Source organism: Pongo abelii, chromosome 15, assembly GCF_028885655.2.
Source record: "Pongo abelii isolate AG06213 chromosome 15, NHGRI_mPonAbe1-v2.0_pri, whole genome shotgun sequence".
In the NCBI taxonomy this organism is placed as follows: Eukaryota; Metazoa; Chordata; class Mammalia; order Primates; family Hominidae; genus Pongo; species Pongo abelii.
The window spans coordinates 75,900,453-75,925,745 of record NC_072000.2 but is presented as its reverse complement, the minus strand read 5'-3'; the positions used below and the strand labels follow the sequence as shown (position 1 = coordinate 75,925,745).

The following is a 25,293-nucleotide window of genomic DNA, read 5'->3' as shown; positions in this document are numbered from 1 at the left end:
TAAGGCCTGGTTTAAGCTAAACAGAGTACTTTGTAAGAAAAAAGCCTTTCTAGAATCTCAGTTTGCTGCATGTAGTTACTTAAGATATATTAATTATAAACGGTTCTTGGTATTTTTAAAAGCAGATTCCAAAGGGCCTCTGCTTGGCTGTACGTGTATTAGCCTAGCTGGCAATTCTGTGTCTTCTTGGAAATAATACATGCTTTAAAATCATAGCCATGCTTTATTTACCCAGCATTGTTGAGGACTGGAATGTTCTACTCAGCAGGGTTATCTAGATGACAAGACAGACAGAGCTAGAGGCTAAAACAGTGATGGAAAGTTATCACAGGAAGGGAACTTAAGAGAACTCAATGTTCCTCAAACTCTTTCAATAAAATCTTGGGTTTCATTTGAAAATTCACCTCGATTTTACATTCTACTGAAAAATATTTGTGTTCATTTTCATATAAAAATATCTTCTCACTCCAAAATCTTTGGGTACACTGAGCGACCAGGAAGGTGTCTTGTTTGTATTCTGTGGTTTGACATATGCCTAAACCTCCGGTTGAGCAGCTGGTACAAATTCTTCACTTCTCCAGGAACAGATACAGAGAAGTAAAAGGATTTGCCCAGATTTGTTAGAGAGAGCCAGGATTGGAATGTAAGCTTCTGGACAGCCAAGAGAGTGCTCCACGACAAACCCACACTTACTCCCTCTGAGGAAGTGCTTTCAAACCTCCTACTCCTGAGGTGCCTGCTAAAAGGGACCATCGACATGGGTCACTGGCCTAAGAGACGATGAGGCTATTTCTAGTCAATATGGGCCATGTAACATTGGTTGGCATCAAAGAGCCTGAATGAAATAACAAGTGTTGATACCAAAAGCCAACTTCAAGCTGACACATGAAAATGTTCCAAAGACTTTTTTTTTTTTTTTTTTTTTTTGAGACGGAGTCTCACTCTGTTGCCCAGGCTGGAGTGCAGTGGCGCGATCTCGGCCCACTGCAACCTCTGCCTCCCGGGTTCAAGCAATTCTCCTGCCTCAGCCTCCCCAGTAGCTGGAACTACAGGCGCCCGCCACCTCGCCTGGCTAATTTTTTGTATTTTTAGTAGAGACAGGGTTTCACTGTGTTAGCCAGCATGGTCTTGATCTCCTGACCTCATGATCCGCCTGCCTCAGCCTCCCAAAGTGCTGGGATTACAGGTGTGAGCCACCACGCCCGGCCTGTTTCAAAGACTTCTGAACAGTTTAGTGGATAAAAATTGAGAAATAAAAGACATTTGAACTTTGGAAGCACAGTGGAAAAACAGCAATAATCAACAATCCCCAGCCTAAAATTTAAAAGGAAGGTGACACAGAAAACATCAAATGGGAGAGGGAAGTTTCCTCTTCTTGGAGCCTGGATCAGATTACTGGCCAGGGCAGCTTCCAAGAAAGCAGATCCAGGCAAAGGACAGGAAAGATCAAACACGTGCCAATCATTCTTTCGATTTCTAATAGTATTGATCCACCAGTCACTGAGTACCTACTATGTGCTAGGCACTTTGCCTTTGCTGAGGATCAAGGCTGAAGATGTCCCGGGCTCAGCCCTCCAGAAACTCAAAGTCTGGTGGGAGCCACAGCCAGTGATTTGAGTCTCCTACTTGCGAAGTACAGGGTGCTACTGGTAGCACTTAGGAAAGGCACTTTAGTCCTGGGAGGTCCAGGGAGGCTTCTCAGAAAAAAAGAAAAGCAGGAATTCATCAGATGGAGGGAAAGGGGAGTGTGTGAGAGGAGCAGCATGTGCAGAGCAGAGGGGCAGAACATGCTGTTCTGGGGAGTGGTGAGTAGCTCCAAAGGAGTGAGGTAGGCATGGGGTGCAGACTGGTAGATGAGACTGAGAGACAGGAGGCCAAATCTGAAGCCCCCATGCAGTAAGCTATGCTTGCAAGTCTGAACTTTTCTCTAAATGCTTTTAAGCACAATAAATGACATAATCAGATTCTTGTCTTAGAAAGGTCAGCTGCACTGGACAATAGGGATGCTGATTAGTTGAGGCTTGAAATAGACCTTCTTAAAGAAATTTATATCACTTGACCTACTTGGATTTTTCTTCTTCTCAGCTGAAGCTTGCAAATTCTTTTTTTTTTTTTTTTACAGAGAGGAAAGAGGATAACAGAGACATTTAATGGACATGCATCACACTTCCTCCCTGCCTATGCTAGACATTTTACTTAATAGGATTTTAAGTGGATGTCAAGCAACTTCCCACTGCACTGTTTAACAATTTGGTCTAATTCCAAGTGCTTTTTGTACTATATCATATGGATTCCTTTCAACAGTTATTACATTTTAATTACCGGGTATGGAAACCTCTCTGAGAGGAATAACACATATTTCTACCTTCCTAAACATACCTACTGACCACAGTTTAACATTTGTTTTGAAGAATCAGGGTCCTTGTTATGACTACTTATTACTATTCTAGTTTTAAAATGAATAACAACTCTTTTATTTCATCAAATAGTGTGTCAATGTTCCAATCTACAATTGTTTAGGATGTCCCAGATTTTCTTTATAGTCTTTTTGTCTAAATTGGGATCCAAATAGGATCCACACATTGCAATTAATTTAGCTTTAAAAAATGTTTTATTCTATAGATTCCCCTCCACTTCCTCACTATTTCCTGCAACTTACTTGTTGAAGAAATGGGGCTTTTTGTCTGCAAAGTTATTCAGAGTCTGAATTTTGTCAACTACAAACATGTTCCTCTGTCTTTTGTATTTCCTATAAATTGGCTTTTCTGGAAGCTTGATCAGATTTAATTTTTTTTAGGGGGTGGCAAAAATAATTCATAGGTGAGGTTGTATTCTTCCATTATGAGGCACATATTTGTCTCTTTTTATGGTATTTGCATCCTTTGATGATCAATGCTTAAATCCATTAATTCAGTAGTTGTTGAAAAATGGTATTATTTTATACTGTGTTTCCACAGCGAAGCCCTCAGGAGTGACTGAAGCACACAATAGTTCCCCCTTAACTACGGTTTCACTTTCTGTGGTTTCAGTTAGCCATGGTATAGTACAATGAGGTATTTTAAGAGAGAGACCACATTCATATAACTATTATTAAAGTATATTGTTACAACTGTTATATTTTATTAATTACTGTTAATATATTACTGTGCCTAATTTATAAATTAAACGTTATCATATAGGAACAAACATAGTATATATAGGGGTAGGCACTATCCATGGTTTCGGGCATCCTCTGGGGGTCTTGGAATATATCCCCAACAGATAAGGAGGAACTACTGTATTTGGTTGTTTGCCCCCAAATCAAATGGCCCCAGATTGCTATGCTTATTGAATTCATATCTTTGATATGAATAGTTTTTCAGCATCTCCTCTATCAATAAACAAATATTTGTTTCCAGTATATACTCGCTATTAACAGCTCCTTCTTCTTTTTTTATTTTGTTGCTTCTAATCTTCTCTATCAACTGGGATCAGATAATTAAGGTCACTGCAACGATACAAATAAAACAATAGAGACTGGAGGGCTCTCTTATCAGTTATGGGATAAGCTTTAGTATGCAGACTTAGTGACTGATTTCTGAGTTCTTGGCTATATGATGACTCACATTAACTGGCCTCTGCATTTAGTCTGAATTAGTCAGTTATTCCTATATAAGCTTTCTAGTCCCCAGGGAGGTATAATACCACATTATTTTGAGATCTCATCTCTAGATCCACTATAGGGATTTTTCTCTCTTTGTTCTCCTGTTATATCCCAGGGTCCAGAGTAGTGTCTAGCACATATATGCTAAGGGCTGGATAAAGAACTAATGAAAAATAAATGGATAATGACAGTCTCCAAATTTATCTTTCTGTGTACAAATTACCTAGCATGGTAACACTGGATAATTTTTCCTAGAATTCTACTTATGTAGTGTTGAAATGATGGCCTAGCATTCTGGAGGCCTCTACTGCCTGGTCATCTTTTCTGCATTAGTAGCCTTTTTATTGTACTTTCCATCCTCCTTCCCATTTCTAGGCTTCTTTACTTTCCACTGACCACTCCTAGAATGGTTTCTCTTTTTCCCATTGAATTCCATCCAGTTATGCTTTAACACACACATCAAATCCCATCTTCTCATAAATATCCATATAACTTCAGCCTGTAATGACCCCACACCTCCCTGCACTATTATTGTAGGACACTCTTTCAAGGAAACTTTTCCCCTTTCCACAGTTCAGACACCAGGTAGGTGTAAGTAAATAAATATGTGTGTTCATGGTGGAGAAAGTTGGGACCAAGAGGTTTTAAATGCTAAAAAGCACTTCGGGTACAAAAAATAGTTAGAAAGAATGAATATGTCCTAGTTATTTGCTAGCACAACAGGATGACTATAGCTAAAAATAATTTAATTGCACGTTTAAAAATAACTAAAAGAGTATAACTGGATTGTTTGTAACATAAAGGATAAATGCTTGGGGTGATGGATACCCCATTTACCCTGGTGTGATTATTATGCATTGCATGCCTATATAAAAATATCTCATGTAATCCAAAAATATATACACCTACTATGTGCCCACAAAAATAAAAAAATAAAAAATAAATTTAAAAAAGCATTTGAGTTACTCTAGCTATATCACTTGGGGATAAAATTAAATTAGATTTAAATAAAATGAGTATAAATTAACCCATGTCTAAGTTTTTCCACCAAACGACCCCTAATAAAACAGGCCTATAAATTCATATCCCTAGCAGTTCGGGGAGTGGCTGGGGTTTGAGAAAAACTCACAGGTGTAAAAATTCTTTGAAGACCCATGTTTTATCTGAAAATTGATATTTTCTATTCTACCTCATAATACATTTATTTTCATGAGAAAATAAGCTCGTCCTTACCCTGCCTCCCCCCAACATTAAAGGCTTGAAGAAAGGTGTCCTGTTTATTCTGTGTCTTCAAACACTTCCTGACATCACCACATACCTGAGGAGGTGTGCCTGCCTCTTTTGAGAAGGATGGCAAAAACTTATTGATCTTTAAAGTTTACAATAGGCAAAGGTTACTACTCTATAATCTCTTGTGATTTCTTTCAGTGATGTTACAAACTGATATGTTTTCTTGGATTTATAAACAGGCCAAAATTCACAGCTTAAAAGCTGTGTGTTGGGCCTTCAAACAAGCCTGGTAACTAGGAAATTCCAGACCTGCCCACATGTCTTGAGCAGGGGTGTTCAGTATCCCACTCCCTGCAAAGACTCCTAGCGTTAAATGATGGGGTTCAAACGGTGGGCCTTCCAGGCAACAGATTAAATATAAGAGAGAGAAAGCAAAAATCCTAATTTTCAGGGGAGGGATGATAAAAATAAAAAAACAAAGCACTGAAGAAGGCGAACACACCTCCCTTAGCAGTCTGTTTAAGACTTGTGCGGTTCATTACAGTGGCCACGGTCAGCTGTGGCTACTGAGCACTTGAAATGCGTCTAGTGTGACCGAGGAATATCAAATTATATTAAATTTTAATTAATATATGATTTAAAAACGGATACTTAATTCTGTTATTTTAAAGATTTTTAAAAGTCCATTTGGAAGAATCTGGGTATATTAAATCTACTTTTTCATTGTAAATTTTATGAAATCTAAATATACATCAAGTATCACCAAAGAGAATTTAGCATCCTAACTGAGATATGCAGTAAGTCTAAAATGTACTTCAGGTTACAAAGACTTAGTTCAAAAAACCATGTAAGATGTCACAATAATTGTTAAATGCCGAAATCACATGTTAATTCATGTTGAAATAATATTTAGATATACTGAGTAAATAAAATGTATAAATGGGTCAAAAACAGTGTCAACATTAATTTCATCTATATCTTGGCACTTTTAAAAAAAATCTGGCTATTAGAAAATGTAAAATTAATATGTAGCTTGCATTATAGTCCCATTGGATGGTACTGATTTAGACAAAGGCTTGAAAAGAAGAAACTCTCTTTAAAAGAAACTGCATAGCTTTCCACTCCCCAAACTTTGGAGTGCCCATTCAAAATGGGCTTAACTTTCTACCTGTCCAGTGGTATGAAATCCTTTGCATGAATCTAGTACATAGCATGTTTTAACTGCTCATTTTCTAAATGCAAATAGTTATCCATCCCAATTATAGTCAATTGTTCTGTGCTTTCATTCTACAGCTAACCAGAGCAGCTCTCAGACACTACTTCCTTGATAAGAGGTTTCAGATCTAGGTCTTCATTGGTGGGGGTTCTGCCCCAACCCTAGGAAACTACAGACCTCCCTGGTCTTGGGTGTTCACCTAGGCTCAGCACCTGAGAAGTTCTGGAACAGCCTCTGTGTTGGGAGCTCAGAGTGAAAAACCCAGCTTTCCCAGCATGTGAGAGAGGTGGCATAGCAGCATGGTTAAGAGACTGGGCTCTAGAATCACACTGATTGCATTCCTGTCTAATTCTGCTCAACACCAGCCAGCTAACCCGAGGCAAGTGACCTGGCTTAAATTTCATCATCTGAAAATGGAGATAAAAGCAGTACCTACCTCATAGGTTTTAAAGATTAAATGGGATATACATGTAAGATGTCTAGAATAGTTTGGGGCTTATAACAAGAGCTCAACCAATGCAGTTATTAGGATATGTGCAAGGATGGTGACAGCCAGCAGGAGACCAACACAACCTCTACTTGTTTTTTTTCCCTAAGCTACGCTTACTCTACTCCTAGAATTAATCTGCCTTACCCCTAGAAATATACAACTGTGGATCTCACAAACTGTCAATCTGCACAGGTCACTTTCTGTGCAGGTAACATTTTTTAGGGATGGAAAGATATGCCTAATGTCCATATTTTGAAAGGAACTGATGCACATTAAAAACATCTTACAAATGCAAGAACATTACCCTTACACATTCTGGCACTACACCCATATCAAGCTAGCATCACAGGTCCCTATCCCCTTCAACTCCCAACTCTCTAGTATTCTTACAAAGAAAGGTCTCTGCAGATAGAGGTCTGAATTCTGATACCCATGTGACTACGTCAACAAGTGACACTGAAACAATTTCAATAATGCTAAATAAAGTACAGAAGCGCTTCTAAGCTTGTAGTCAGAGTGCTAACGTGAATCAAGTAAGTCAGAGGCAAGGATTTAGGCTTCTTTAATAACAATGCTTTTCAAAAAATTAACTTCTCTTCCCTATTTATTATAATCCTTCTCTGCTCTTGCCATGCCAAAAGAAAAATATAATTAGCAATATGAGTAATTAGTTGGTTGGTGACCAGATGGTATGGATGAAGGACATCACCTAAGGAGGAGGTGCAAATGGAAACGGCAGGTGTCTAACCAACATGCTTGGGTAATGTCAATGCCACCAGATTACATCATCATGTGAATTCAGCCATCCGCATGCGTAGTTTAAAGACAAAAAGAAATAGTAATAGACTTCCCATCGCCACTTTAGAATGCAGAGCTGAATGGGGCCTCTGTGTGATAACCAGCCAACATCCACAGAGCCCCTGCTGTGACACCCATACGTACCTATAACAGACACTGTCAGAGCATGGATTGTGCACCCTGACGATGACGAAAACGTGCTGAAAGTGGGATCGGATGTTTTTTGGGCTGAACGGCTGCGCTCCAGGCTCTTGGAAAACAATTGTTACAATATCATTTCCAATGTGCCGCTTCCTCAGGAGCTACAAGAAAAAATAAGCAACCAACATAAATAACAGTAATTTGCTTCCCCCGCCGCCCCAATTCCCTTATATAGCTGTATTTAAAACATTCATTCCTAATCAGTACACATTAAGGTAGGTAACCTACACAGGTACTGTCAATGTTTTCACCTGCCTTATTGCCTCTAAGGAAGAACACAGAAACAAATATTCTGAAATTTGCATAAAAAATACAGCCATTCAAATAGATCTACCCAATATCTGGCATATTATGCCAGGTCCCAACATCTACAAACCCTCAGTTTCTATAACAACAGTTTTGTTCCATTTTCACATAAGAAAAACACATGCCATAGGGAAGATTTTTAGAGATGAGAATGGCTGAAATAATTACAATGTAATTTATGTTCTGGTTTAATTGGCTTCATTGAAAGAAAATGTGACTAAGGTGTTCTCTGATATATGTTTTGTGTCACAAGCTGGGCATATAGAAAAGAATAATATTCCAGAATGTTGCAACAATTAAAAGCAGGTAAATTTCAGGTTTAAACAGCTTCTTTAATTGCAATGAAAGCTGCTTAGGGACACCCTCTGTTTCACATTCAGTGGGTTTTGGATGGGTGGCTTTCAAACTCAGGCACCCCAATCATCCTAGGTCAATGTCTTTCAGCAGTTAATTCAATAGTGTAAAGAAAAATAGAACAAAATTTGTGTTTCTCAAACTTACTGTACGGAGGCTCTTAAAAAAGAAAAACAACTAAGTGTGACATTTACATAAACTATCCATTAGACATAAGCTTGTACTTATAAAACTTGTATTTAAAAAAATATTCTCTAGTGACATTAAGGCATACAAATTGCATACCAGTAAAATCAGTGATCTAGTATTGGCTGCCAGCTGGGAGAAATAATAGCCTTTTAGATTAGGGTTGTGAATTGGGAGTTAGAATGTTCAGGAAATGTACTTTTAACCTTAGGAATTTGAAAGCATCCCAAATTGTCTTCTAATGAAGCAGTTTATTTCTGAGTTCATTTCTAAATATGATACACAAACAGACGTTATGAAAATAAAGGCTGGTGTGTATTGATTGCTCTACAGAACATACCAATAATTAAAGATTATTAATCTACTCAAGATCTTGGACATACCAAAAACAAATACTGTTTATCTACATGTTATGCCATTCCTGCATAAATGATGTCATTTTCTGTAATATTATTCTTTCTTCAAAATATGGCTTGACATATAAAAATAAATGTCTTAATAAAGGACCCAAATAGAAACAAATCCATTTTTCCATCTTATACTACATATAATGAAAAATAACATTTTATTAAAAATACTTGCAAAAGAATTTTTAAAGATACATTTTTCCTGGTTTTTTTTTTTCCAAGCATAAAGTAATCTACATAGAGGAAAATAAATATTTTTGGCTAGAGAGTGAAAATTTCTTGATATGTTGCAGTACCAATTTCTTTCTCATTCTGATTTAGGACCGTAACATTTTTGCCTTGATTGGACTCCAAAATTAAATAATTTAGAGAGCTGCCATTTAAATGCCCGCTTTCTCTGCCTACCACTTCAACTCATTTAGTTACAAATAATCAATCCAATCTTGTTACTAAATTTTTTACCCTTGCAAATCTCATCTTTCTCTTCGAAGTGATCAGGCAGAATAAGCCTTTATGCTCTCTTTAAGGATCATTTTGTTAATGTTCTTAAATTTTTTATCTACTGACTGGTCAGAATAAGTTTATTATGCCTTTCTTAGCATGGTGTTTTTCTTTCAAAGAGAGCTAAAATCTGGAATTTGCATAAAACAAATTATCAACAGAGTACAGATCAGGGAGTTTATCTTAAAACAGGTTTACTTCAGATTTATAGCTGATTCATTGCTTTGCTCCCTATTTTTTATTACACTAGCAATCATGAAAGGCAAAACTTTGTTACCTAGATTTGTGATTTAATCAAACCTAAAGTGATAAAGTGTTAGATTAGATCAGTGTTTGGTTAACTTCTGTGAAAGAGGATGTGATTCATTCTGCAGCTGGCCTGTGCTCTGTTAGCACAACAATTGACAAAAACAAAAATCCATATCCATTTGAAGGTCAGAAGTAAAACTGGACTGCTCAAGTTTGTAATAACTTTTAGAAGAAGAGTGTGTTAGCTCTCTCGTTCTTTTAAATTTCAATTTGCTATTATTTAAAATATTTTTAAAAATCAACTACCACATATTCCCTAAAACAATAGTGCCAGTTTCCAGTTTGCTCTGTAACAATCTGTCACCGCTTAGTTTCCACATTTTACCACCTCACTTACACTTTAGTAATTGGGCATTGAGCTTTTAGATCATTTTAAGAGAAGCTCTGTGTATGATGTGCCCATACGCAATTGTTATTTATGTTCTTTGCTATCTCCCAATGAACATGGTAAGGAAGAATATCATTCTGTTGACATCTGACTTTTTTCCAAGTTAGCATTTTATATCTCCTTTGAAATCTATAATGAAACCTCAGAACTTTCCTACTCTGTGCACTGACCTCTTGAGATGAAACTTCACCCACTCATGGATGTTCTTTGCAACCCTGCAGAGTCATGTAATCACCAATGATTTCAACTTGTTCCTCAGATTTCATGAAAACCTCAATCCCCGTGGGTGAAAAGCAAATGATTAATTCACAAAGGCATCCAGCTGGCTGTTAACCTAAAATTTGTGTCTCATCACTTGTTTTCAGCTCATTTGCTATTCCTTACTTCCACAAAGCACAAAGCTTCCCGCTGCTGTGACAGGTGCAGCACTAAATTCTGGTTTAAGATTTTACAAACTTGCCATTTAGGCTTCTAGAGGAAATGAAACAAGGGTGAAAACACAGATAACAGGAGGATCTCTTACCTGTTGCTTGTTGTTGGGTGTGTATGGCAGCATGGTAGAAACATGGAACATAATTTCATAATCTTTGTATGTTGTGTACAGAGAATGGGTTCCAGTGGAGTCAGCTACAGTTAAAAAAATATAATGATGAGATGACTATAACAGGAAAAATAATTTATTTAAGAGAAATATCTCAAAAAAGAAGAGAAAAGAAAATGATTTAGGATTAAAAGATTCTAGACAAGACAGGTGTTCTTCCAATTTTTTTTGTATTTGATCCTCTTTTGCAGTCTAGTGAAGCCTATGGATCAGATCCCTTCTCAGAATAATATTTGTAAAAGTATACAATAAAAAACATAAGATTTCGAAAGAAATTATATCGAAGCGCACAGTATCAAGTAATTTTAAATATGAATGCACAAGATTTATATAACAAGATTTAGCAGTTGGTCTAATATCTACTATAATGCTGAAGACATGATGAGCACAAATACTCTTGAGATGTCTGCAACAACAAATAATATAATATGAAAATATCTGTGCTTTCTATTGGCAGTGAAATCACAGGTAAATGAATTACTGTGGTTTACTGCCTATGGCCATAATTAAGAGAAATGCTAAATTTCAACTTGGGGTCAGTGAAAATAAAGAAAAAATTATTTCCCATACAAGTTCACAGACCCCTGAATTCTGTCCACACATCAAGTTAAGAAACATTTTTCTAATACTTCTAATTCAAGCAAGAGACTTGTTTTGTTCTTAAAAAAAAAAGACAATAATTTAAGAAGACCATTAACACTGAAGAACAAAGGTCACACAGCAATGTCTAACAATTTTTTTAAGACTTAAACATGTTGTGTTCTCACTTTCCTTAAGAAAAAAAAAACCTCTATGCCTTTATCTTAACAAAGTTTCAGAATCAGTGTTCCCTCAAATACCTGGAGGCTGCCGAAAAAAGTTATTAACTTCCCAACTGAAAGGGAATACCTGTTTAGACTCAAAGGATCTGTACTTAGGGGTTGCAAAAGGAACAGAAGTACATTCACTGTAGGCAAACTCAACCCTCTATCAACCCAATTTTTTTTTTTTTTCTTTTTTTGAGACAGTCTCACTCTGTCGCCCAGGCTGGAGTGCAATGGTGCAATCTCGGCTCACTGCAACCTCCACCTCCTGGGTTCAAGCGATTCTCCTGCCTCAGCCTCCTGAGTAGCTGGGACTATAGGTGCATGCCACCATGCCTGGCTAATTTTTGTATTTTTAGTAGAGACAGGGTTTCACCATGTTGGCCAGGATGGTCTCAATCTCCTGACCTTGTGATCCACCCACCTTGGCCTCCCAAAGTGCTGGGATTACAGGCGTGAGCCAACATGCCTGGCCTTGACCCTATTTTTTGAGGACCAAAACACTTGATGGCATTTTAGAGAACGATGCTCTCAGACAAAGTCTCTGACATATACCAAAAGGCAACAGTAGTTCTCAAAACTTAGTATACACAGCATCAGCTGCGGAGCTAAATTAAGAGGCAGATTCCCAGGGCCCACCCCCTAAAATACTCCTCAGTGGGTATAGGGCCTCACAGGGGAATCTATTCTTCACAGACACTCCCAGGTAGCTCTAATGCAGTAACTCCACTGCCGTTAGGTACTGCTCTAAGAATAGACTACAACTGTGGCTTGCAGACAGCTTTCTAAAGATATTCTAGAGCTCTGAGTTTCAAGCTTGAGCTTGTTGGAGAATCTTAATTTTGAAGCTGACATAAAATGCGAAGGCTTAAAAATAGTCAAAAATAGAACAAAGCAAAGACTACTTTTCAAAAATTGGAAAACTATGTAACAACATATAAATATCCAAGAAAAATATCTTCTAAGTATTAATGACCATCACAACAAAAAAAACTGTGTATTACTACAACAAAGGATTCAACTGAACTATTTAAGACAGGTCTTGAATGTGAAGAACTTACCTACTGTCAAGAACCCTTTCTATAAATATGTATAGAACGGATTAGTACATTTTAAAACTTTAAAGTGAATGTGTCACCACTGACGTGTACTTATACATGCATTTCAAGTCAATTTTAAGCAAAATTAATGAACCAGAAAAAAAAAGACTGTTATTGGTATTAATTTATTACATTGTGCTTTATATGCCTGTCTAGTTCTAAAAGGATTACTGCCAGAGAGAAAAACTGCTGGGGAAGAAAACACTGAAGATCATTTGTTTTTCTACTTTTAGCCCCTTCTCTCTGTCCTCCGCATGTCTCATTTCACACAATGTATGCTATCTGACCAGCCTTTTTCTGAGGTCTTTTAGATTCATAGAGTTTTGCTGGTAATTTTCAACAGTTTGGGAATAGTTTCAGAAGTTTCAGAGATGAAACTAGGGCTAAAATAATGAAACTTTTCTTTCCAAGAAGAAAAGAATTCCAAAATCCTGAAATTACTATGCACATCATAGAGGTACTAAACTTTACCAGAAAGAATGCAAAAAGAATGTTTGCTGTAAAGAAATAATTAACAGAGTAAACAGACAACCTACAGAATTGGAGAAAATATTTGCAAACCATACACCCAACAAAAGACTAATATCCAGAATCTCTAAGAAACTTAAGCAAATCAACAAAGAAAAAAACAAACAGCCCCATTAAAAAGTGGGTAAAGAACACAAACAGACACTTCTCAAAAGAAGACATACACGCAGCCAACAAACATGAAAAAATGCTCAACATCACTAATCACTGGAGAGATGTACATTAAAACCACAATGAGATACCATCTGATATCAGACAGAATGGCTATCATTCAAAAGTCAAAAAATAACAGATGTTGGCAAGGATTTTGAGAAAAGAATATATACATACACTGTTCACGGGAATGTAAATTAATACAGCCACTATGGAAAACAGTATGGAGAGTTCTCAAAGAACTAACAATAGAACGGTATACCATTCGACCCAGCAGTCTCCCTACTGGGTATCTACTCAAAGGAAAAGAAATAATTTTATCAAATGGTGCCTGCACTAATTTGTTTACTGCAGCACTGTTCACAATAGCAAAGGCATGGAATCAACCTAAATGTCTATCAATGGTAGACTGGATAAAGGAAACATGGTACATATACATCATGGAATGGTATGCAGCCGTAAAAAAGAACATCATCATCTCCCTGGCAACAACACAGATGCAGCTGGAGGCCATTATCCTAAGTGAATTAACGCAAAAACAGAAAATCAAATACTGCATGTTTTCACTTACAAGCAGGAGCTAAACAATGGGTACATATGAACATAAATATGAAAACAACAGACACTGGGGAGTCCAAAAGTGGGGAGGAAGGTTGAGAGGAAGGGTTGGAAAACCCTACTCCACCTCAAAATCTCCACCTACTGGGTACTATGCTCACTATTTGGGTAATAGATTCACTAGAAGCCCAAACCCCAGCATTATGCAATATACCCCTGTAACAAACCCGGACATGTCCTCCTGAATCTGTAATTTTTTAAAAGAAGACTGCTTACTATATTACTAAGGAATAAAGCATCCAATGCTCTTATTATAATATTTTTAGTGACCATGAAACCCTGAAACTATGAAAGTTTTAAGAGAATGACTATCAGGAAAATGAAAAAAAAAATGCTTTTTTATCTGGTTGAAGAGCCTATTGAGCAACTCTAAAGGGACAATGTGCTTGTAGAAGAAGGATGAAAGAATGATGCTACTTCATATTTGTACAGAGCTTTAAAACTTAATAAGTAAATTCAAGCATTATATAGGTCACCTTGACAATCACATGATCTGCCTCCAAATCTTTCTTTATGAAAAGTCTTATAACTCTTCTAAGATCTTGAACCTCAACTGCATTTATAACACTGCTGAAAAACGGAGGAGAAAACAAACAGTCACTAACATTGCTGCAAATTAATGAAGGCAGGGCTTTGAAGCTTTTACAGAGGGCTTCTAAGTCTCCTGTGTACTGACTTGACAAACAAGCCTCAGTCAGGAAATAATTTCCCCAAATAATCCACGTACACAGCTCAAAATGAGGATGGTCTCCAGCTTTCAAATAACAAACTGCTTGGTGGGAAGTTTATTGTATTTATTGTAGTGTGAGAGAATGGTAATTATCTAGGTTATATCATCCAAATAAGAAAACAAAAAAGAAGGAAAAATCCCCTACTAAAAATTTCTTCATTGCAGAATTGTTCCAGCCTGTGACATATTTATTCATAGCTTGCTTGTTTGCTACAAATCCTTATTTCTGAAATGTGGAGATGGTCTTTGCACAGATAAGTGGGAAAAAGAAGAAATGGTTCAATAGTTCATTACTTCCCTGAGCCTCGTCCTCCTTTACAAAAATACTAAGAAATGAATATGATGATAATGCATGAAGTAGAGCTATCTCATGAGCTGGTTTGCGTACTGTTAGCTCAAGGGCTTAAGAGGGAGGAAGACATAGGCTAAAGGCTGGTCTTGGGGCTTTGCTGTGCTTCATTCTACATTTATGCTTTCTCTGAACACTTCATTAACCACACTACTGGAATCTATTCTACTTTCCTAATGCTTGCTAGCTATCTAACCATGGGCATGTTACTTAATCTAAAGAAGCCAATTCTGTAAAGTGGGGATAATTGGTATCTAGCAGGTTTGTCAGAATTAAACGAGACGGCATACATATCAAAAGTATCTGGGACTTCTGCTTCCAGCCATAATGAAGTGCTTGATACAGCACTCACCATGCCATTGTGAATAACTAGAAAAAATGATATAATAGCCGAAACAACTGTTTGCAGACATTGAACAACAGGCAGTCTTGGATAGTGATCCTTGAGAAAAAAGAATACAGAAGATGAGCCCTATGACCCCTGGGCTTTCTACCTTGAGGTACTTGTGGGACAGTGACACAGAGCAGGGTACTGAAGGGGGAAGCCAAGACAGACTCGAGTTCAGGAAGTCTGAGGTGGCTGATATTTGCTAGGCAGAATACCAAAGAGAAAGAAATATCAGATGAAAGGTTCAGAAATCTGAATAGGGGTCCCTCTGAGTCTTGAGTTGGATAGTAAGCTGCATATGCATATGCATAAATTCCAAAAGCCAAGCAAAGACAAAATATTAGGGAAAGAACAACTACCAACGAATTATAAGCCAAACAATTCCACAGTTCACACTGGGTTGGGAGACATCAGAGTTCTGAACAGCCACAGTAGACACTTCATTGAATATTCAAGTACTAAGGTGCAAGAAAAGTCACGCCTTAGTAGTAGGGCTAAGTTAGCCAGAGTAAAAGCTACTCTAGGTATGCTTTAGCAAAGCTTAAAAATAAGACTCATAAAAATCAAGCTGTTCTGTAACTTCACTGCCTGCCAAAACAAAACTCAACACTTAAAGAAGATAACAAAATTAAGACACTGAACAATGAAACATTTACAATATCCAATATCTTATCAAAAACAACCAGACATGTGAGGAAGTAAAATATATACAGAGGAACTCCATTAAAAAAAGAAACTGAAAATGAGAGAAATGATGAAATTAGCAGATGAACACTTTGAAACAACTATTATAAATGTGTTCAGGGATCTGAAGGACAGCGTGAACCTAATAAGGTAAGAATAGAAGACATTTAAAAAGATTATCAAATGCAACTTCTGGCCCTGAAATACAATATCTTAAATGGAAATTTCATTGGACAGGATTAACAATGAATTAAGACACCATGGAAGAAAAGAAAAACACAAGGAGCTTTAAGATATATTAATAGAAATTATCCAAACTGAAGCACAGAAGGAAAAAAGGTTGGGGGGAAAAAAAAACCAGGGCCTCATTAACCTGTGGTACACCAGTGAGTGATATAACATACATGTAATTGGAGTCTCAGAGAGACGGGAGGTTAAGACAGAAAAAATAAAGAAATAACAGCAAATAGTATTTTAATTTGATAAAAACTACAAACCCATAGATTCAAGTGACATCTACAGTGGGAATGATCCTTGAACATTTGTTCTGAAAGCACTTTTTTAGAAAAAGAATTATATTCAAAGTTTCTTGACACAAAATAAAGTTAGATTAAGTATGGTGAGATTACATCACAGCACATAGAACGAAGTCTTATCTCTAGTAGTGTCAAGTCCAGCAGGAGGCAGCTGAGGTGTACAGAGGCTGGCTGTTGCCTATTTTGGTGGTTTGTGATTATTTAATGCAGGTTTAAATGGCATAGTGAATAGACTCTAGTTTTTGCCCCTATTAATAAGCTTGGAGTAAAAGAGATGATTTTGCGTACTGTCTTCTTTGGGGCTTCAGAGTAGCAATACTTTCCTACTTTTCATTCATTTTAGGAAATGTGACATTTTAAAAGGACAGAAAAAGACACTTTTCTTTGAATCCTTCTCAGGAAATATGCCCTGAAAGGTCAGACATGCCTCATAAAGTTGAACTACTTAAAGGAGAGTAGTTCAGTGAAAAACAATCTTTCCCTGTTGAATGTATTATATAATTCCAAAACTACATTAAGAGACTGTTTGGTAATCCAGGCTCATCCCCCTCTAGCCTTTGCAGTTGTTGGGATAATTGGGCAAACTGTACACAAAGTGCTTATTTTGTGTATTCCACTGCCTTACTACATGTCATGTTGCTTAACGATACCCTAGCTATACATTTCTCACATCACCCTTCATCACAGATAACACACAATCTTATCAACTCCCAATTTGACCATTCATTTATAGTATCACTGAGCTTATTACACATTCTCTTCCCAGATCCTTTCAATAACTGTTTGTGGTAGTGATAATTTATACAGCACAACAAATGGGGGCAACATAAATGAACTGTACAGGGTGAATCAAAATACCTGGATAAAAAGAGTTTAAGGGCATACTGAAATTTAACATCTTTATGCAGTTGCAAGCAGAGTATAGAATGTTAAAATAATATTTAAGCAGCTAGGCTATTTATGGGTTTTAATAGTCTCTCTTGCATGTCGTTTCCAAGTTGGCAACAGAAAACCATGGCAACAGGAAATTCTTCCCTGCAGTGGAGTTTATGAATGCTTTTCTGTTTTCATGACTCAACTCCTTATTTAATTTCCTGTACAGAAAATCAGAGAGATTACTATAGACTGCAATACAGATGTGCTAATCCAAAGACCCTCTCAAAGAAAAACAGGTCACAAGTGTCTATGGATGAATTTAAAGATAAAATTTAAAACTGCTTTCACACAGACACATAGCAAAAGTCAACACACTCTTTGGTTAGTCCCAGCTAACCAAAATAGGCATTTGAGAATGGTAACTATTTTATTGACAACTTGGGGACTGGGCATGGACAACCTTTTAGGTTCACGCACCATAGTTAAACAGATCGTTTCGTTATCATGCTTTTAATCAACACATTTTATGAGCTAAACTAATACCAAAGCTAAAAAGCCTATTTTCTCAGAGATTAAGTAGACTGTGAATAATAATAATAGAAACAAAAACCCTAGATATAAAAAGAATACAAAAAAACAAAAACAAAGGCTGACTACATAGATAAACATGAAGACTATGAAATGAATTAATGGAAGTCAAAAATTCCAGGCTTACACTCAGATGGTTGTAAGTTTCCGGAGTTTTTAATCACCCTAACATTTGGCTAAATGTAATGAAATTTACACAATGCTTATCCAAGAGCAATTCTGCATGATCTGTGTCACTGCCCCATTCCATCCACACACCTCTGACAACACTATTTTTTTTAGAGTCTAATTCTAGCTACTTTGGTTATGATCTTCAACTGTTCTGGTGCTACATCCTCCCTCTCTGGCTTTCTCTCCCCCATCACCAGCAGTTTTCTGCAATAAATGGCAATGTTGTCTTACGGATAATTTAGCAGATGCACAACAGTACAACAGGAGGAAAATAAGCCTAGTAGGAGGGTGTAAGTATTTCTTACTTTTGGTATCAAGCTGTGCTCGATACTTCTCAAATCCTTTGAGCCGAACTCGCTCTCCCAATAGTTGAAGGAATTCTTCAAAGGCTGGGCCAGCTGACTCATTGTTGTACATCTCTTCTTCAGTGCTCTGTCCAGCTTTGCAGTACATGATGCCTACTTTCTGCTGGTAGTTCAGCTGTGAAGGCAGGTAATACAATGCATATAAATAAAGGCAGATCCACTTTGTCCCACTCAAATGCCAAAGGTCCTATAGGGCACATGCCCAGAAAATAGCTAACATCTTTCTTCTCTTGAAATCCTTCTGTGTTTTCCGTCTTTGATCCAAAAATAAAGTGGAACAAGTATCTATAAACTTCATGAATTGAGAAAAGGCCAGAAAAATAAATGAAAATTTCCTGCATGTAAAGATCATGCATCATTAAACAGATCTGTTGGTACTATAGGAAATTTCTGTTAATCAATTACAAAGTACAAAATGAGGTTATTAAAAAATCCTGGTAACTAAAGGCAATTCTTTTCTTACGGTGTCCCCCCTTTTAAAAGGGAGGTCTTTACAAATTTAAAAGCAGAGGTCTACTTTATAAAACATATTTTAAATAAACTGTTTTGCACTAAAAGGTCCACTAATATTTTTGCAGTATTTTTTTGTAAAATTAGAAAAGACTTATCTCCCAATACCCTTTTCCCAATATATTAAATTATAAACCTTGCTTATATCTTTGTTGCAGCACTACTATCATCAATACTGTACTTAGAGCAACTTCTCTTTCAAATAGTTTTCCAAAGGATGAGTGTCTGCAGAGAAACTTTAAAAGAGGCCTCACAATGGCAAATCAGCTCATGGCAAATATTTCTTCCTCAAATGCAGTTAAAATGAAGGATTAAGAGATTTACTTATAACATTAATCAAAACATTTATTCATCATTGAAAAGTCCAGTCATTTTACAAACAAATTTTAAGGTGTTACTGATCATTTAACAAGCAATGAGTTTTCAACATAAAAATGTATACTTTGGGCTGGGCACAGTGGCTCATGCCTGTAATCCCAGCACTTTGGGAGGCTGAGGGGGGGCAGATTACTTGAACCTAGGAGTTCGAGACAAGCCTGGGCAACATGGCAAAACCCTGTCTCTATAAAATATACAAAAATTAGCCAGGTGCGGTGGTGCACACTTGTAGTCCCAGCTACTCGGGAGGCTGAGGTGCGAGGATCATTTGAGCCCGGGAGATTGATGCTGCAGTGAGTCATGACTGTACCACATACTCCGGCCTGGGCAACAGAGCAAAACTCTGTCTCAAAAAAAAAAAAAAAAATTGGACTTTGAATTCTCCAATGACATTGGGACAATTCTTATCATTTAATCCTATTTCCAGAGTGTCATTACAACCACTGCATCAGTAAGGTTTTATCTAATAAAAGGGGGAAGGGAAGAGGTGAAATTTTAATAGCTAACATTTATTGAATACCTACCATATGCCAAGCACTATGTGCAGGGTTTAACATACATTAAATTCTTACTCTCACAATAGCCCACAAGGCAAATATTACCCCTGTTTGGCAGATGAGCAAAGAGATCAGAGAATGCAAGAGAGAGGAACTAGTACAATAGGGAGAGACACAAGATCACAAAGTCAGTTCTGTGACTTAGCTCCATTAACTATCACCAGCACTCCACCAGGTTTGTCTTTTGACAACCGCTGCAACATATGTCTACAACTTCTTATTTGCAATTCTGAAGTTGAAAGGTGGAAACCAAATTTAGGCACACACATTTGGCAGCAAAACTTGATACGGGGCTGACATTAGTACTTTTAATTTATTCATCTTTGTGTGAATATTCATATTTCCCCTGCATAACTGATTGCGGGGTACTGCCCCAGATCTCACTGGGAATATTACTATATGGGTCATACATTTTATTATCCCTCTAAAATCTGAAAATTCCTCAATTCTGAAACACAGCCAGCCCTGCCACTTTATATTAAGGGACTATGAACCTGAACTACCATTTTCAGCTTTCCAAATCAAATGGTTCAAATCGTGATAACAGAAAATGTCATAGGGGAAAAAACAAACGAACAAACAAAAAAACACCTTTGCTTGCTTCGTCTCCCTCCCCTGCACCCTGGTTAGCTGACGAGAAAGCTCAACAGCCTTTGCATTGTGCATAGACAGGAGAGTTCCTAGATATATATATATTTTTTGAGATGGAGTTTCGCTTCGCTCTTGTTGACCAGGCGGGAATGCAATGGCACAATCTTGGTTCACTGCAACCTCCGCCTCTCGAGTTCAAGCGATTCTCCCTCCTCAGCCTCCCAAGTAGCTGGGATTACAGGCATGCACCACCAGGCCTGGCTAATTTTTGTATTTTTAGTAGAGATGGGGTTTCACCATGTTCGTCAGGCTGGTCTTGAACTCCTGACCTCAGGTGATCCACCTGCCTTGGCTTCCCAAAGTGCTGGGATTACAGGCATGAGCCACTGTGCCTGTCCTGGAATATTTTTAAAATAGCATACAATCTGACCTACTGCTACCTTGATTATGAACAGGCACACATTTGGGACTTAGTTCATTTTTGTATAGCACACATAAGAAAAAAAAATCAGGGTAAAACTTGCTGCACACTACCGACATTTAACCCCTTTCTTAGCTGGCCTGCTTCTAATGGCTGAAGGTGGCTAATGCTTAGAGGGGAATGCTCCCACAGGTAAAGGTTTCATCTTGGCTTTAGAATTGAGCTAAGTACCCTATTAGGTCTCAACAAATAAAAAGGGAGAGATAGTTTCGATGTCTATTACAAAAGAAGTCCTTAATACAGCCAGATTCCAGGGCTGAACATTACCTGACTCTCTCCCTCCAGGGAGAACAAAAAGATCAAGCAATCTGTAGACAGGAAGGGGCTTTAAGTTACCCGCTGTCTGGCTATGCCTTCCAGAACAGCCTTCGCTTCCAACAGCATAAAACAAAAGTCACCCTGACTAATGGAAAGCATTACAGCGACACTGAATTTGTGGGTGCCTATTTAAAACTTCTTAGAGGCCTAAGATTTCATTGTGCAACACTCAAAAGGATTCATTTATTTAGATTCATTTATTAAAAAAAAAAAAGTTTCCTGCAGAAAGAAGATAAGAAAACTTCCCCCAAAGTAGTGGACAAGCAGAATTCAAGGACAGGACAGTGTGCCTCTTTTGACTGAATTCTATACCCTAGTGAGCTCCACCTGCTGACAGAACAAACTGGTTTTTCCAGTTGTGAAAGGAATGATCCTTTAAGAGGATTAGGAAATTCCTTACAATGTCAAATTTCCTCTGGTTTGAAACCGTGTCAAATATCACTTGCTGTATCCTCAAAGGTAACAATATGACTGTATCTTGACTTCCACTCCAATTAGATCAAACTCAGGCTCCTAGAATCCTTAGCAGCCATGCTCCCGGACAGAATGAGATGTTGACAAGCAGAAGTTAAGTAAATGTAATCAGGAACATTCTAAGAGAAGGAGCTAATGTACATGGAATTGTAAAGCCATGATGTGGGGATTTTGGATTGCTTTGAGGTTATATAAAACAGTATTTATTGTCTGAGAAACACACAAACATACCTATGTGGGCTTATGGATCTACATATACAATACTTTAAGGTAATGACCAAATAGAGTTATGATGACACCAGAAGCCCTCCTGGGAACAGGATAGGTTTATCCACAGTTTAGCATTTTGCTTTGGATAACCTCTGGGTCATTTAGCAATGGTGCCATAATTCATGCCTGCAGATCAGCTGTTCATATGAAGCACTGAGGAAGTGTTGGGCACTCAATAAATGTTTGTACATACAAAAGTGATGGTGGTCAGTCCAATGGGACAAGGGCTATATTTGAGATGAAGGTCTTGAATCTCAACAAAGTAAATGGGTCTTTCAACACTTACTAAAAGTGATGTGAGCTTCCACAGCTGGGAAACAACAGTACATAAATTTGCTCTTCCTCTCATAAAATAGGCACTTTAACACAGAGTTAAGAAACAGACACTGCAGGCTCACGCCTGTAATCCCAGCACTTTGGGAGGCCGAGGCGGGTGGATCATGAGGTCAGGAGATTGAGATCATCCTGGCTAACATGGTGAAACCCCGTCTCTACTAAAAATACAAAAAATTAGCCGGGCATGGTGATGGGCACCTGTAGTCCCAGCTACTCGGGAGGCTGAGGCAAGAGAATGGCGTGAACCTGGGAGGCCAAGCTTGCAGTGAGCCGAGATTGCGCCACTGCACTCCAGCCTGGGAGACAGAGCGAGACTCCGTCTCAAAAAAAAAAAAAAAAAAAAAAAAAAGAAAGAAAGAAAGAAAGAAACAGACAGTGCAATCTGACTTAAACAGCCGTAACTTCCTGTAAAGATGGACGATAAAGTCACAGCCCTGTACCAGAAGAAAGAGATGTGAATAACCAAGTTCTCAGAGTCTTCTTCAGAAGTTTTGCATTTTACCTCATCTTCCCTGGTATCATGGCCAGAAAGCGGCCACTGGGGTAGCACAAACCATGAGAACAACTCAATTCTTACATTCTTATGAAACCTCTACTATTGCCTAACTAAATTTAGAAATTTAAAATAGTCACTATGAGGTATTTCATTGTGCAACAGTTCTTGAAGTGTGGACTGTGAACTCTTGAGTATCTCTGAGAACCTTCTTGTGGGAAGTGATGGATCATGACATCAAAACTATCTTCAAAACACTATTAAGAGTCAATCTGGTATTTTCCACAGACATATGCACTCATGGTGAGTCAAACTGCTGGCACTTTTGCATGAATCAAGCAGTGGCGCCAAACTATACCAGCACTCCTTGCATTCTTTTTCTCCACTATACACTCACCCCTTCCCCAAATAAAAACCAGTTAAGAATGTCCTTGATGAAGCAGTAAAATATTAACTTGTATTAAATCTAGACACTTGAGTATATGCTTTTTAATATTGCATGTGATGAAATGGAGCATATATATAAAGCATCTGTTGCCTACTAAAGTGCTTTGTGATAGCTTTCTCAAGGAAAAGCACTTGTTTAACTGAGTTGCAAGATGAACTTTGTGTCTTTTTCATAGAAGACTGGCAGGCAGAGTAATTTCTCCTCAAACCCACCTACTTCCTAATCCCTAGATCCTGTGAATATGTAATGTTAATGGTAAAGGGGAGCTCAGATTATAGATGGACTTAAGATTGCCAATTAACAGATGGGGAGAGTAGTCTGGATTATCCAGAGGGGCCCAATGACTGAAAGGTCCTTAAAAGTGGAAGAGGAAGACAAGATGATCATCAGAAAAAGACAACGGAGACAAAAGAGAAAAGACAATGAAGGCGGGGTCAAAGGGATGCAACACTGCTGGCTTTGGAGATGGAGGAAGGGCCATGAGCCAAGGCGCACGGGCAGCCACTAGACGCTGAAAAGGCCAAACACAGATTCATAGAGCCCCTGGAAAGGACACAGTTTGATTTTAGCCCAGTGACACCAATATTGAATTTCTAACTTACAGAACTGTAAAATAACAAATCTACGTTGTTTTAAGGCACTGAGTAGGAGTAATTTGTTATAGCAGCAATAAAAACCTCACTAAAATCACTATTTTCATATGAAAGAACAAACAAGAGACAAACTATAATTATTCAGGCTTGTGTATTTGGGAGATATTGTCTTGAAAATATAAAGGGGAGCCTGTTACTTCAGGAAAAACAACTGACAATATTTCCTGACATAATGGAATTTAAGCTCTAAAGCAAAATTTAAATTTTTGGAAACTTATACCTATCACCATGAACCTAAGGGCTTCCCAACACTTAACTCTTTTTCTAATAAGATCAATGGAATATTTTCATTATTGTAAACTAAGCAAACACTTACAAAATCTCCATAAGAGAACCAATTTTTCCAAATGACTGCTGTATGAAATTACAAAATCAGGCATGAGTAAAAGATTCATTCAAGGCCAGGCATGGTGGTTCATGCCTGTAATCCTAGCACTTTGGGAGGCCAAGGCAGGAGGATCACTTGAGGCCAGGAGTTCAAGACCAGCCAGAGCAACACAGTGAGACCCTGTCTCCGTAAAATTAAAAAATTAGGTGGGTATGGTGGCATGTGCTTGTAGTCCCAGGATTTGGAAGCTAAGGTGGGAGGATGGCTTAAGCCCAAGAGGGCAAGGCTATAGCGAGCCATGATTACATGATTGTGCCACTGCACTCCAGCCTGGGCAATAGAGTGCAACCCTGTCTCAAAAAAAAAAAAAAGAAAAGAAAGATTCATTCAAAGTGCATGAAAGTCAATGAATTTTTAATTTAACAGAATGATTTCAGATTAACTCATGATTTCAGATTCCACATAGCTATTAACCTTTAAGAAACTACCATCTGTTGGCCGGGCATGGTGGCTCTCACGCCTGTCATCCCAGCACTTTGGGAGGCCGAGGTGTGCAAATCACAAGGTCAGGAGTTTGAGATCAGCCTGACTAACATGGTAAAATCCCGTCTCTACTAAAAATACAAAATTTAGCTGGGCGTGGTGGTGGGCGCCTGTAATCCCAGCTACTCAGGAGGCTGAGGCATGAGAATTGCTTGAACCTGGGAGACAGAGGTTGCAGTGAGTCAAGATCGCGCCACTGCACTCCAGCCTGGGTGACAGGGCGAGACTCCATTTCAAAAGAAAAAAACACACACAAAAAAACTACCATTTGTTGAGTTTTGGTGTTATATCAAAGGAAAATATCCACAATTATCTGAAAAGGCCGTATGAAAGTCCTTCTTTTTCCAAGTACATAAACTCTGTGAAGACAGATTTTCTTCATCTACTCCAACCA

At 37.9% G+C, this 25,293-nt stretch overlaps 1 protein-coding gene across 25 annotated transcripts in view; it reads right to left on the bottom strand.

The window, feature by feature from the left end:
• Window positions 1-25,293, bottom strand: part of SIPA1L1 (signal induced proliferation associated 1 like 1) — a 411,542-nt gene that overhangs the window by 70,060 nt on the left and 316,189 nt on the right. For all 25 annotated transcript variants that reach the window (XM_054530289.2, XM_063715614.1, XM_063715628.1 and 22 more), the window contains 3 exons: window positions 18,460-18,634; window positions 10,553-10,656; window positions 7,522-7,679 (listed from right to left, as the gene is read on the bottom strand). In XM_054530289.2, coding sequence (XP_054386264.1) covers window positions 7,522-7,679; window positions 10,553-10,656; window positions 18,460-18,634 — 437 coding nt within the window. The remainder of the gene's footprint in view (window positions 1-7,521; window positions 7,680-10,552; window positions 10,657-18,459; window positions 18,635-25,293) is intronic.